This window comes from Natator depressus, chromosome 6, assembly GCF_965152275.1.
Source record: "Natator depressus isolate rNatDep1 chromosome 6, rNatDep2.hap1, whole genome shotgun sequence".
Taxonomy (NCBI): Eukaryota; Metazoa; Chordata; order Testudines; family Cheloniidae; genus Natator; species Natator depressus.
The window spans coordinates 16,331,925-16,347,205 of record NC_134239.1 but is presented as its reverse complement, the minus strand read 5'-3'; the positions used below and the strand labels follow the sequence as shown (position 1 = coordinate 16,347,205).

At 49.1% G+C, this 15,281-nt stretch overlaps 1 protein-coding gene across 1 annotated transcript in view; it reads right to left on the bottom strand.

The window, feature by feature from the left end:
• Positions 1-5,933: 5,933 nt before the first annotated feature.
• The window catches only part of LOC141989729 (pepsin A-like), a 30,829-nt gene continuing 21,481 nt past the window's right edge, over positions 5,934-15,281 (bottom strand). Inside the window, exon 7 of the mRNA XM_074956654.1 lies at positions 5,934-6,023. Coding sequence (XP_074812755.1) covers positions 5,934-6,023 — 90 coding nt within the window. The remainder of the gene's footprint in view (positions 6,024-15,281) is intronic.

The window sequence follows — 15,281 nt, the reverse complement described above, 5'->3', positions numbered from 1 at the left end:
AAAACACATTCTAAGCTGATCTTAACACTTTCAATGTCCTTACAAACTTAGATGCTTCTCATCACAGGCTGTCTGGTTACTTTTCAGTCAGGCTCTCCCCTTTGATCAACATTTCAGTCGCTTGGTGGTGGTGGTGTCTGTAGATGTAGGTGGAAGAAGAGGGATCACGGCAAAATGTCTCTCCCTTTTATAGAATCATAGAATATTAGGGTTGGAAGAGACCTCAGCAGGTCATCTAGTCCAACCCCCTGCTCAAAGCATGTCCCCTGCTTTCATCCTGTTCTTTCTTCCCTCTTGTCTTTGCCCCCACCCCTTCAGAGTCAGGTGAGCATTACCTCATTGCAGTCCCAAACTGCCCAAAGGAAGGGGGGTGACTCCCTGGAGGATCTAACAGATTCTTTTCTTGCTGCCTAAGCCAGTGTCCATTGTTCCTGTGAGGTTGGGCTGGGTTTGTGCCATCCATGCCCTGACGAGGTGTGAACTGCCTCTCTGCTCCTGGAGAGTTTTTGCATGGGCTTGCTTTAAGCCATGAGGATACATTTTCAGCCTCATAACTATATACATGAAATTATGACCTATGACATTACTATAACGTTACTGTAACAATTACCATAACATCACTATAACAACCATGCTCAGTGCATCATGAGCCTTCCGAAGACACCCGACATGACATGACAAACTTTGCATTGGATACCACACAATCATTTTATAAAGATGAACATGGGGGTGTAGGGTGTTCCCCCGAGGTACAGAGTGCCACACCTCTCCTCTTAGTTTACTGCAAGAGGGTTAGTCACTGACTATCTCAAAGGCAGTGCACCTGGGGTCCTCTTTCCTGGACAGGGCGTCTGCTACCAGGTTTTCCCTTCCCTTTATGTGTATAATTTCCATGTCAGATTCCTGCAGGCTCAGGCTCCAGCACAGAAGTTTGGAATTTGTGAACTTTGGTTCTGTTTAGCCATACCAAGGGTGACTGGTCTGTCAGTATCCTAAGCTTTCTATTAAAGAGATAGGGCCTCAACTGTTTAACTGCCCACACCATAGGATAACATTCCTTTTCAACGACAGAGAAATTTTGTTCCATTGGTGACAGCTTTTTATTCAAGAAGGCAATTGGGTGTTTTTTGTTACCTTCCCCTGCCTGCATCAGTACAGCACCCACACCAATGTCAGAGGCATCTGTACATAGCTCAAAGTTTTTTCAAAGTCAGGACTGGGTAGTACAGGTTTTCCAGAGAAGATTGTCTTTATCTTATCAAAAACCTTCTGGCATGCCTCTGACCAAACCACCTTTTTGGGTTGGTGCTTTTTACACAAGTTTGTGATTGGGGATACAATGTCGCTGAACTCACACGCAAACCTTCTGTAGTAGTTTACCAGACCGATGAATGATTGGACCTGCCTTTTAGTTTGGGGCACAGGCCAATTTACAATGGCTTCCACTTTAAGGGGATCAGGGGTTATCTGTCCTCCCCCCTAACCCAATGTCCCAAATAAGGGACTCTGGCTGCTCCTCTTTTGCACTTAGAGGGCTTTACGGTTAGACCAGCCTCCTTGAGTTTGGACAGCACAATTCCCAGGTGTTGTTTATGATTGTCCCATGAGTCACTGAACACCGCTATGTCATCTATGTATGCCCTTGCAAAATTTTGTAAACCATTTAGCACTTTGTTGACCAGCCTCTAGAAGGTTGCACCAGCATTGACCAAACCAAAAGGTAACATTGTGAATTCATAGAGGCCGATGTCAGTGATAAAAGCAGATTTTTTCTGGGCATCCTCACCAGAGAGATTTGTCAGAAACCCCATATTAGATCAAAGGTGCTGAGCTATTTGGCTTTGCTCAGTATATCCAGCATGTCGTCAATCCTAGGCAAAGGGTATGCATCTGGTACTGTAACAGCATTAAGCTTTCTATAGTCAGCACAAAATCTTACAGAGTTGTCCTTTTTAGGGACCAAGACTACAGGGGATGCCCAAGAGCTGTCAGACTCTTTAATCACTCCCAGGTCCAACATATTGTGTATCTCTGTACGAATTTTGTTCTTGTACCTTGCCAGTGGCCCTCTAAGGCCTGGAAGGGGGTGGTTGTGACCCTACTGTAAGGATTTTGTGGATTAGCATGTGTGTTTTTCCTGGCTTGTTGGAAAACACCTCATTGTATCCTTGCAGCACTGATAACACCTCCCCCCTTTCAGCTGGTGTCAACTCATTGCAGATCTCAACCCTTCCCATAGTTGAACCCACTTGGCATTCAGCCATCAAATCAATGAATGGATGTGCCTCAGTTTCCCCTTCCATACAACAGATCACATTTACTATGGCCTCTCTGTTGTGATAGACTTTCAGCCTGTTCACATGCACAAGCTGTGGGACAGCATCATCAAGGGGCTTTTTAACTTGATACGTGTCCTCATTTGCCACTTCTATTACCTCGAAGGGCCCCTCCTAAGAGTTTTGTACTTTATACTTTTTCGCAGGGCTTAATACCATTTCCAAATCCCCTATTACAAAAGTACGCTTACAAGTATTTTTTATCATACCATGCCTTTTGCCTGGATTGACTCTCTTGAAGATTGGTTTGAACTATTTCCATCATGTCTTTTAACTCTTTTCTAAACCTCTGAACATATTCAGTCACTGGTTCTTCTTTTACCTCAGTGTTTCCCTCCCAGGAATCTTTAATGAGATTGAGGGGTCCCCTCATTTTTCTTCCATACAAAAGATAAAATGGGGCAAACCCTGTGGATTCCTGGGGTACCTCCCTGTATGCACACAACAGAAATGGTAATAACTCATCCCAGTTTTGGCCCCTCTTCTTAGTGTACATCCCTAGCATGGATTTTAGAGTCCCATTGAAACTTTCCACTGAACCATTCGCGTGTGGGTGATATGAGGCAGTTTTAAGTTGTTTTGTTCCACACAACTTCCATAGTTCGTTGAAAATTTGTGACATGAAATTTGACCCTCGATCAGATAAAATCTCTTTAGGGAAACCCACTCTGCTGAATATAGTGAGAAGGGTCCTTGCCACAGTCTCAGCTTCAATATTAGTCAGAGCAACTGCCTCAGGATACCTGGTGGCAAAATCCACTACTACTAAGATATACCTGTTCCCTCTCTGGGTGGGCTGTTGCATAGGACCCATGATGTCCATCGCTACCCTTAGAATGCCTCCTGTATCACAGGCAAGGGACGTAGAAGAACTTTCTAGAGTCCTACAGGCCTTTTCTTTGCCTGACACAATACACAAGTTCTGCAATCTTTTATGTCATTTCATATTCCTGGCCAGTAGAAATACTTCTTCAGCCTGTCATAGATTCTTTGTATCCTTAAGTGACCAGCCAAGGGACCATCATGCGCTAGCTGCAGTAAGTCCGCACGGCATTGGCTGGGTACAACCGCCTGTTTAAAGGGCTGCCCAGGGCTTTTGTTTTTCCCCACAGGAGCGTCTCTAGATAACTTCCCGCCCTCTTCAAAAAAGTCTCCCCGTTCTCCCTCTCTGGGATTCCCTCGAGAACATACTTCCTGATGCTTTCTAGAGTGGGGTCAATCTTTTGCTCAGCTGCAAAATCCTGGCAGCTAGCAACTGGGACAGCGTCCTCAGTCACAGAGAACATTTCCCCCACCCTTGGCCCTGAGGGAGGCATGCTGTCCTCCTTGGGCATGGGAGAGCACGTCCCAGCCCTCCCCTATCTGAGAGCTGAATGCTGCTTTCTGCCGCAGGGGAATCAAGGAGACTTTCCCCTCAGCAGTTTCTGGGGCTTCAACCCCTCCGTCCAGGGACTCAATACAATATTCCTTCCTGCTACGGGTCACCACACGAATGGTCATAGCCTTGTGGAAGAAATCATTACCCACTAACATGTCAGCTGGGATGCCTTCCATCACCCCCACAACCAGATAGCTTTCCAAACCTTCCCACGTCACATGGATTTTCGCTACTTGTACGGGGAACCTGGTTTCACGCACCCCCATAATTTCTGCCATTTGGCCAGGTAATATACTAGCCTTTGGGAGCACACTCTGCTTAATCAGAGAGATCTGGGCCCCTGTATCCTTCCACCCCAAGTATTCCCTGCCATTAATTTTGACAGCTTTAATGTGCTCCATATCTGGTTCACTGAGGCCAGTCCCCGCAAAACTTGCTCGGTAAGTTGTGAGAGTTCCTGCCTGGTTTCCCTCTGGGGCCTCTGTACTGAGGACAACTGCACTAACATGGGCTGGTGGGGGCTTGGTTTCTCTCAGCTTGGGGCACCTGTACCTCAGGTGCTCCATGGAATTACAGTTGTAGCATCTTCTGGGATCCTCTGTTTTGCTGGGAGATTTGGGGTAGGAGTTACCAGGAGAGGAATGTTTTTGGGTAAGAGAATGTTTCGGCTCCCAACCCCCTTCTCTCTTCTCGGGGCAAAGTGGGATCCTCCCTTCCCGATAGTTTTAAACCCCTCTTTCTGTGGCCTGCCCTCAATAGACGCCTGATTTTGTTTGAAGGCATCAGCTAAAAAAGCCATCTCATCCGCAGACTTTACATCTGTGTCCCATAGACTCTGCTTCAGCTCAGCCTTACCTATGCCTAGGAAATGCTCTTGAGCAACAAGATCCAACATTCCCTCAAAACTTGCCACCTCCTTACCCCTCACCCATTTTCCCAACAAATCTTTCATTTTGTTTACATATTCCCCATTACTCATACCAATATCCCTCTTAAGATTTCTAAATTTAACTCTAATCCTTTCAGGGGTAATCCGAAAACTTTCCAAAACAGTATTTTTAAATTTACAATAGTCTAAAGCATCTTCAATAGGCATTCCATTGAATACATTTCAAGCTTTACCTGTTAATTTTGCAATCAGGATAGGAACTCTCTTATCAGGGATTTCATGTATTACAAACAGCCTTTCAAAGGCAGCCAGATATTCAGCAACATCATTGTCCTCACTGTATGCTGGACATAAGTGCTCCCATTTGTGAATTTTTGGAGTGATGGAACTCGTTGGGGTCAGGGGGGTTCTGGTTCTGCTTCTCTAGCAGGTCCAGCTGGTGTTTTCGCTCTCTCTCTCTCTCTCTTTCTTTTCTTTTTCTTCCACGGCCCTTCTGTGCGCAGCCTCCTCTCTGGCTGCCTCTGCCTCCATGGCCCTGCCTCTTTTTCTTTTAGCTCCAGATCTTTCAGTCACAGTCATCGCTGGTGCTCTCTCTCCTTTTCTGCAGACTGAAGCCTAAAAAGCTCCAACTTCGCAATCGCTTCACTGCTTTCATTCATTTTCCTACTTCCCTTTCCTGAAATAAGCAAACAGAAAATGAAAAAAATGAGACCTCCTCCTGGCTGTTCTTAGCTACTGCACTTAAGACTCACCTAGAATCACAAATATCAGTGCTTAAAGTGTGATCTTCACTTGGAGTAACAAGCCGTACACACACCCTTGTTTGCTGCGCCACTGTGATGTTCCCCTCTGGTGTTATCCAGACCAGTGATCTTCTAGGCCACTCCAATCCTTGACTCTGGGAGCCAGCCTTACCCTGCTCTGCTGTGAGAACCCCCACTCCTGGGCTGTTCACGCACAGCCTCTGGCATGTCAACTGCTCCCAGCTACTTGCAAGCGAATGACACTAGCCAATATCTCCAGTCCCAGACACAACCCTTGGAACCTCTGTCTTGCAGTGTCCAGTTATACCTGCTCGACACTGCAAGCTCATATAAGTTTGTCAGTTTAACAAACAAATTGATATGTATCAGGCTTGTTATCCCAAGGGGAGCCTTTGACACACTGCAAACCAAACACACTGCTTCAGGTAGAATAAACAAACAAACATGCTCAGTGCATCATGAGTCTTCTGAAGATACCCACCATGACAAACTTTGCATTGGATACCACACAAACATTTTATAAAGATGGACATGGGGTGGAGGGTGTCCCCCTGAGGTACAGAGTGTCACATCTGGACCACGAGAAGCACATCGTCGGCATATGCCAACAGGGCCAGCTGCAATTCCGTCTCCTGAAGCACCAACCCCGTCAACCTCTGGTGGAGGAGTCAGAGGAAGGGCTCGATCTCCAGAGTGTACAGCTGGCCTGACTTTGAGCATCTCTGACGCACCCCCCACCCAAAGCTGACCAGCTTGGTCAGGGTCTAGTTGAGCCTGACCAGACACTCAACGTCAGCGTACAGCACTGGGAGAAACCCCACAAACTGGGGCCTGAAGCCGAATGCCCACAGAGTGCCCAGCAGATACCCAAGTTCCATTCTGTCAAACGCCTTCTCCTGGTCCAGGGACAGGAGGGTGAATGACATCCCTACATCCCAGCTCCAGGAGGTCCCAGACCAAGTACAGATTATCAAAATTGGTATGGTCTGGCTGGGATGGACCACGTCCGCCAACACAGACCCCAGCTGGAGCGAGATGGCCTTCACTATGACTTTGTAGTCTGTGCTGAGGAGCAAGGTTCCAAAGGTCACGGAGGTCCCTCTTCTTGGGTAGCAAGGTGAACATGGTTCCCCTGCACGACAGAGGGAGGACTCTGCTCTCCAAGGACTCAGCCCAGAGGGTGACAAGGTCTGAGCCAAGGATGTGCAGAACACATGGTAGAACTCCACTGTCATTGGAGTGGTAGAACTCCATTGATGGGCATGAGACGGAGGGCTTCTGAGAACTCTACCAGAGTGAAAGGCAGCTCTAGCCAGTCCCGGTCACCCATGCTGACTGTCAGGAGTCCATTCCAGGACACTCTGCAAGCATCGGCGTCAGTCAGATCTCGGGAGGGCATCCCCAACCATAGAGGGCTGTGCCTTTTTATTCCTCTGGCCCTTCTTACCAGCCGAGGGGGCTCCCCTCAAATGGTGGGGGGAGTTGCCATCCAGTGGCAGATCCTGGACTGGTGGTTGAGAGATTAGCCACTGGGAGACACGGGGGAGGTGGCAGGGGGACCAAAGAGTCAATGGGAGGGGCTCCACACACAGTTTTTCCCGCCATGTTAGCAAGGGGCAGGGGGCTTCACTGGTGGAAGGAGAAGAAGGGAAAGAGAAGGTAAAAGCCTATCACTCCTGCCCACTAGGCTGCAGGCAGGGGAGGAGGGTGCCAATGGGATGGGAGCACAGGGGAGCTGATCAAGGAAAGGAAGAGGGTGCGCAAGTACTGAGGCAGGGCAGGGATACCGGCTCCTCCGGCTGGACTAGGAAGCGGAGGACTATGGTATCATGAAGGGGTGCAGTGAACAGGGGCAACAGAAAAGTGGGCAGCGGCAAAAGCGCCAAGGAAGTGGGCATGGGCACACAGGGCAGATGGGCTGAGCTGGGGGGGAGCAAAGGAAGGTAGAGGAAAAAGGGGCGCATTCCTCCGGGTGTCCACCCAGTTTCACTGTTGTTCCATGAGGGAAATGCTCTGTGCATTACACGGACTGGCCACCCGGTGTCATTGTTGCTCCATCAGGGAAATGTTTTGTGCATTAGCCCGACTGGCCACCTGGTGTCATTGTTGCTCCATCAGGGAAATGGTTTGTGCATTACCCCAAGTGGCCATTGGGTGTCACTGCTGCTCCATGGGGGAAAAGCTCTGTGCATTCCCCCAACTGGCCACCTGGTGTCACTGTTGCTCTACGAGAGTAATGCTTTGTGCATTACCCCAAGTGGCCAACTGGTGTCATTGTTGCTCCACAGGAGAAGTGCTCCGTGCATTACCCTGACTGGCCACATGGTGTCACTATTGCTCCATGAGAGAAATGCGTTGTGCATTCCCCTGAGGTTCCACTGCTGCACTGTGTGGTAACTGATTTGTGCATTACGCTGAGTGGCCACCTGGTGTCACTTGAGCATAAGCTTTCGTGAGCTCATGCTCAAATAAATTGGTTAGTCTCTAAGGTGCCACAAGTCCTCCTTTTCTTTTTGCGAACACAGACTAACACGGCTGCTACTCTGAAACCTGGTGTCACTGTTGCTCAAGGAGGAAAATGCTTTGTGCACTACCCAGAGTGGCCATTCAGTGGCACTGTTGCTCCATGAGGGAAAGCTCTGTGCACTACCCAGAGTGGCCACCTGGTAGCACTGTTGCTCCATGGGAGAAATGCATTGTGCATTCCCCTGACATTCCACTGGGTGTCACTGCTGCACTGTGGGGGAAATGATTTGTGACTTACCTCAACTGGCCACCTGGTGTCACTGTTGATCCATCAGGGAAACGCTTTGTGCTTTAGCCTGAGTGGCCAGGCTGCAGCCTTTGCGGATGATGGGGCAAAAGCACTGGAAAAGGGTGTGCTGTCCCATGGTACAGAAAGCTCCTATTGTAAGTTAAGGTTATTTGCTGGGGGTCCCATCCCAATACCTGGGGAAGAGGCGTTTGAACCCTGGTTGGAACCTGCCACTGAAAAGCTGCAGGAGTGGGCTGTACCAGATGCAGAAAAGCGAAGAGGTCTAGTAGAGAGCCTCAGGGGCCCAGCATTAGACGTGATTTGCACCCTGAAGCTCACTGACCCTGGGGTCGGTGTGAGGGACTGCCTAGAGGCCCTCGCTCACACCTTTGGGAGCACAGAGGGCTCTGAGGACAGTTACTGGAAGTTCCTTAATTCCCGACAGCAAAGGGGCGAGAAGGTTTCAGCCTATATACAGAGGCTGGAGAGACGGCTTCCGAGAGCTGTCCAGAGGGGAGCAGTAACTGCTGAGCAGATGGATCAGACCAGACTGGCTCAAACAGTAAGAGGATCTCAATGTCAGCACCTGATTCCACTTCATCTCTGGCTCATAGAAGGGCAGGAACCTCCCCCGAGTTACTCCCAGCTGATAAAAGAGGTCAGAGAGGAGGAGGAAAGGCAGGCTGCCAGTGAGTTTTGGGAAGCCCAACTGTCTGAGCCAGCCAGCACAGCACCCCTACGAACAGCCACTCTACTGATGTGAGCACCAGAGAGGAACTTGCCCAACAAATGCAGGTCCTGACAGAACAGACAGCTGAGCTGCAAAGCACCACTGAGCGAATTAAGACTTCCAGGCATAAGGAGACGCCGGCTGTAGCGATGGAGAAGTCAGCATTTAGAGCCACCATCCCCCCTGGGCAAAGGGGGAAAGGACAATTCTTCTGCGACTGATGTGGTCAGGATGGGCACAGTGCTGCCAAGTGCTGTAATGAAGAAAATCCCTCCTTAGTGTATGGAAAGCTGAGGATCAGTGGGGAGGGGTCAAGGAACTGCCGAACAGTCCGGGGAAGGGGGCCACTCAGATCCAAAGGACTTGAAGGCTCCCCTAGAAGAGACTGTCCAGCTGGGATCCCCGCAGGACTGATAGGGCTGTGAGCAGAGCTCACGGTGAGGACTGAAGGGTTGGAGTGTAAAGCAGTGCTCCACATTGGATCTCAAGTGACGATTATATTTCACTCATTCTACCAACAGATGCTTAGGCACCTGCCTATACAGCCACTGACAGGACTTTGTCTGTGTGGCCTCAGCATGGATGAATACCCCTGCCCAGGGTACATCATCGTGCACCTGGAATTCCCAGAGGAGGTTGCTGGGGTAAGACAAGAGGTAGACTCCACTGCATTAATGTGCCCTGACCCTAAGGGAATCTCTGATGTGTCTGTGCTGACAGGGACCAACTCCAGTCTCTTCAAGGTATAGAATCATAGAATAACAGAGTTGGAAGGGACCTCTGGAGGCCATCTAGTCCAACCCCCTGCCCAGAGCAGGACCAATCCCAACTAAATCATCCCAGCCAGGGCTTTGTCAAGCCTGACCTTAAAAACTTCTAAGGAAGGGGATTCCACCACCTCCCTAGGTAATGCATTCCAGTGTTTCACCACCCTCCTAGTGAAAAAGTTTTTCCTAATATCCAACCTAAACCTCCCCCACTGCAACTTGAGACCATTACTCCTTGTCCTGTCATCTGCTATCACTGAGAATAGTCTAGATCCATCCTCTTTGGATCCACCTTTCAGGTAGTTAAAAGCAGCTATCAAATCCCCCCTCATTCTTCTCTTCCGTAGACTAAACAATCCCAGTTCCCTCAGCTTCTCCTCATAACTCATGTGTTCCAGTCCCCTAATCATTTTTGTTGCCCTTCGCTGGACTCTCTCCAATTTATCCACATCCTTCTTGTAGTGTGGGGCCAAAACTGGACACAGTAGTCTAGATGAGGCCTCACCAATGTCGAATAGAGGGGAACAATCACGTCCCTCGATCTGCTGGCAATGCCCCTACTTATGCACCCCAAAATGCCATTGGCCTTCTTGGCAACAAGGGCACACTGTTGACTCATATCCAGCTTCTCGTCCACTGTCACCCCTAGGTCCTTCTCTGCAGAACTGCTGCCTAGCCATTCGGTCCCTAGTCTGTAGCGGTGCATTGGATTCTTCCGTCCTAAGTGCAGGACTCTGCATTTGTCCTTGTTGAACCTCATCAGATTTCTTTTGGCCCAATCCTCCAATTTGTCTAGGTCCCTCTGTATCCTATCCCTACCCTCCAGCGTATCTACCACTGCTCCCAGTTTAGTGTCATCCGCAAACTTGCTGAGGGTGCAATCCACACCATCCTCCAGATCATTAATGAAGATATTGAACAAAACCGGCCCCAGGACCGACCCTTGGGGTACTCTGCTAGATACCGGCTGCAAATAGACATGGAGCCATTGATCACTACCCGTTGAGCCCGATTACTCGCGGATTACTGCAGACAATGGGCTAGGGACCAATATCTAAACACTCTGATGATCCAGACGCTTTGTGCTGAAGCCTATAGAAAAATTTAGGGCACTAAAAAGGAGATGTCTGAGTTACCAATAGGAGCATTGAGATACGTGGGCACGACCCCCTTAGTAGTGCCTGCAAGGAGCGAGAAGTGCTTGTCATGAGAACCGGGCTGAAAGGCAGTAGAGGGGCATTGGCAATGGTAGGGCAGCCGGCTGAGGGAGGGCTCCCGGAAGGAGTGCTGGTCCCCAGTGGAGTCATAACCCTACCTGCCAGAGCCCAGGAAAAGGTGATTATGCTGATTGCTAATGAAACAAGTCATGATGTTGTTGTGACACAAGAGCAGAAACTAGCAGATCTCTTTGACCCCGAATCCATTGTAAGACCCCAGTGTGAAACTGAAGTTTCAGTGATAGATCCTGCAAAGTTTGACTCTGGAGATTCCCCATGATCTGAGGAGTGGAAGGATCGCCTGAGGAAGAAGCTTTGTGAAAGATCCAAGGCGTTCTCCCTGCATGAGTGGGACATGGGCTGTGCAAAAGGAGTAGAGCACAACATCAGACCAAATGACTCCTGACCCTTCAGGGAGAGCTCTAGGAGGTTGCTCTTTCTGAGATGGAAGACGTGCTTGGAGGTTGCATCAGGAGTTGATTGCAAATGGCATCATTACAGAGTCCCACAGCCCATACCGCCTCACCCATTGTGGTGGTTCATAAAAAGAATGGGAAAAGCTGGATGTGTATCGACTACTGCACCCTAAACAGCCGTACTGTGGTTGACCAGTACACCATGTCTCGAGTACAAGATGCCTTAGACTGTTTGCTGGGAAGTCAGTGGTTCTCAGTACTGGATCATAGAATCATAGAATATCAGGGTTGGAAGGGACCTCAGGAGGTCATCTAGTCCAACCCCCTGCTCAAAGCAGGACCAATCCCCAATCAAATCATCCCAGCCAGGGCTTTGTCAAGCCTGACCTTAAAAACTTCTAAGGAAGGAGATTCTACCACCTCCCTAGGTAACGCATTCCAGTGTTTCACCACCCTCCTAGTGAAAAAGTTTTTCCTAATATCCAACCTAAACTTCCCCCACTGCAACTTGAGACCATTACTCCTTGTCCTGTCCTCTTCTACCACTGAGAATAGTCTAGAACCATCCTCTCTGGAACCACCTCTCAGGTAGTTGAAAGCAGCTATCAAATCCCCCCTCATTCTTCTCTTCTGCAGACTAAACAATCCCAGTTCCCTCAGCCTCTCCTCATAAGTCATGTGTTCCAGACCCCTAATCATTTTTGTTGCCCTTCGCTGGACTCTCTCCAATTTATCCACATCCTTCTTGTAATGTGGGGCCCAAAACTGGACACAGTACTCCAGATGAGGCCTCACCAATGTCGAATAGAGAGGAACGATCACGTCCCTCGATCTGCTCGCTATGCCCCTACTTATACATCCCAAAATGCCATTGGCCTTCTTGGCAACAAGGGCACACTGCTGACTCATATCCAGCTTCTCATCCACTGTCACCCCTAGGTCCTTTTCCACAGAACTGCTGCCTAGCCATTCGGTCCCTAGTCTGTAGCTGTGCATTGGGTTCTTCCATCCTAAGTGCAGGACCCTGCACTTATCCTTATTGAACCTCATCAGATTTCTTTTGGCCCAATCCTCCAATTTGTCTAGGTCCCTCTGTATCCTATCCCTACCCTCCAGCGTATCTACCACTCCTCCCAGTTTAGTATCATCCGCAAATTTGCTGAGGGTGCAATCCACACCATCCTCCAGATCATTTATGAAGATATTGAACAAAACCGGCCCCAGGACCGACCCCTGGGGCACTCCACTTGACACCGGCTGCCAACTAGACATGGAGCCATTGATCACTACCCGTTGAGCCCGACAATCTAGCCAGCTTTCTACCCACCTTATAGTGCATTCATCCAGCCCATACTTCTTTAACTTGCTGACAAGAATACTGTGGGAGACCGTGTCAAAAGCTTTGCTAAAGTCAAGAAACAATACATCCACTGCTTTCCCTTCATCCACAGAACCAGTAATCTCATCATAGAAGGCGATTAGATTAGTCAGGCATGACCTACCCTTGGTGAATCCATGCTGACTGTTCCTGATCACTTTTCTCTCGTGTAGGTGCTTCAGGATTGATTCCTTGAGGACCTGCTCCATGATTTTTCCGGGGACTGAGGTGAGGCTGACCGGCCTGTAGTTCCCAGGATCCTCCTTCTTCCCTTTTTTAAAGATTGGCACTACATTAGCCTTTTTCCAGTCATCTGGGACTTCCCCCGTTCGCCACGAGTTTTCAAAGATAATGGCCAATGGCTCTGCAATCACATCCGCCAATTCCTTTAGCACTCTCGGATGCAACTCGTCCGGCCCCATGGACTTGTGCACGTCCAGCTTTTCTAAATAGTCCCTAACCACCTCTTTCTCCACAGAGGGCTGGCCATCTACTCCCCATTCTGTGATGCCCAGCGCAGCAGTCTGGGAGCTGTCATTGTTAGTGAAAACAGAGGCAAAAAAAGCATTGAGTACATTAGCTTTTTCCACATCCTCTGTCACTAGGTTGCCTCCCTCATTCAGTAAGGGGCCCACACTTTCCTTGGCTTTCTTCTTGTTGCCAACATACCTGAAGAAACCCTTCTTGTTACTCTTGACATCTCTTGCTAGCTGCAGCTCCAGGTGCGATTTGGCCCTCCTTATATCTTTCCTACATGCCCGAGCAATATTTTTATACTCTTCCCTGGTCATATGTCCAACCTTCCACTTCTTGTAAGCTTCTTTTTTATGTTTAAGATCCGCTAGGATTTCACCATTAAGCCAAGCTGGTCGCTTGCCATGTTTACTATTCTTTCGACTCATCGGGATGGTTTGTCCCTGTAACCTCAACAGGGATTCCTTGAAATACAGCCAGCTCTCCTGGACTCCCTTCCCCTTCATGTTAGTCCCCCAGGGGATCCTGGCCATCTGTTCCCTGAGGGAGTCGAAGTCTGCTTTTCTGAAGTCCAGGGTCCGTATCCTGCTGCTTACCTTTCTTCCCTGCGTCAGGATCCTGAACTCAACCAACTCATGGTCACTGCCTCCCAGATTCCCATCCACTTTTGCTTACCCCACTAATTCTACCCGGTTTGTGAGCAGCAGGTCAAGAAAAGCGCCCCCCCTAGTTGGCTCCCCTAGCACTTGCGCCAGGAAATTGTCCCCTACGCTTTCCAAAAACTTCCTGGATTGTCTATGCACCGCTGTATTGCTCTCCCAGCAGATATCAGGAAAATTAAAGTCACCCATGAGAATCAGGGCATGCGATCTAGTAGCTTCCGTGAGTTGCCGGAAGAAAGCCTCATCCACCTCATCCCCCTGGTCCGGTGGTCTATAGCAGACTCCCACCACTACATCACTCTTGTTCCACACACTTCTAAACTTAATCCAGAGACACTCAGGTTTTACCACAGTTTCGTACCGGAGCTCTGAGCAGTCATACTGCTCCCTTACATACAGTGCTACTCCCCCACCTTTTCTGCCCTGCCTGTCCTTCCTGAACAGTTTATAACCATCCATGACTGTACTCCAGTCATGTGAGTTATCCCACCAAGTCTCTGTTATTCCAATCACGTCATAGTTCCTTGACATCACCAGGACATCCAGTTCTCCCTGCTTGTTTCCAAGGCTTTGTGCATTTGTATATAAGCACTTGAGATAACCTGTTGATCGCCCCTCATTCCCAGTATGAGGCAGGAGCCCTCCCCTCACAGACATTCCTGCCTGTGCTTCCTCCCGGTATCCTGCTTTCCCACTTACCTCAGGGCTTTGGTCTCCTTCCCCCGGTGGCTGACCTCCTCCTTTCCCAGCCAGGACTCAATCACAACACCACTTAAACAGCACTCACAGAATTCTCCATTCCATATACTTATAACCAACCACTAGTAACGCTCAATTGATTTCCGAGGTGCCCTTCTTTCTAGCTAGGACCTGCCGATCTCCCTGGATGTGTCAGTGCTACTGCTGTCAGGAGGCAGTCAGTCTGTTTGCTCCATGGTGGTATGTCCTGGGGCTCGCTTGTCTCCTCCTGCTGTATTTGTTTGCTAACTGAGACTGTCTCAGGCCAAGCGGCCAACCCAGCACCCCTCCTCTCTCCTTTCTGGATGTTGGAGAAGGTGTCACCTCTTCCTCCTCAGTATGTGTCCATCTTGGGTGACCACCTCATACAACCTCAGGGCAGCCTCATGTGACCTCACCGCTGTTGGTGGCCATTGATTTCTATTACAGATGCGTCCTGCATCATGTCCATGATTTGGTGGAAGCTCCTGGGATCCCAAATCATCTGGCTTCTTTTTAGTTGTCTCTGTCTCTCTTTATTCTTCTGCAAATCCCCAGTTCCTGGGACAGCAGATTCTGTCGTTGCAGGCGTTCTACTTGTCAGCATTCTGTTAAACCACATGTCTGCAGGTAGCAACCCATGTTCATTGGTGCCTTCCTGTAACTGAACTGTGCTAAGCATGGCTCAGAGTCTGACTTCTCAGCCCTTTGTTATTTTAACACTATTTTTCACCTCACCGTCCTATTGGATGTGGGATAATGGGGACTAGCGTGGTTTTTACAGGGTGTGCCATGCCT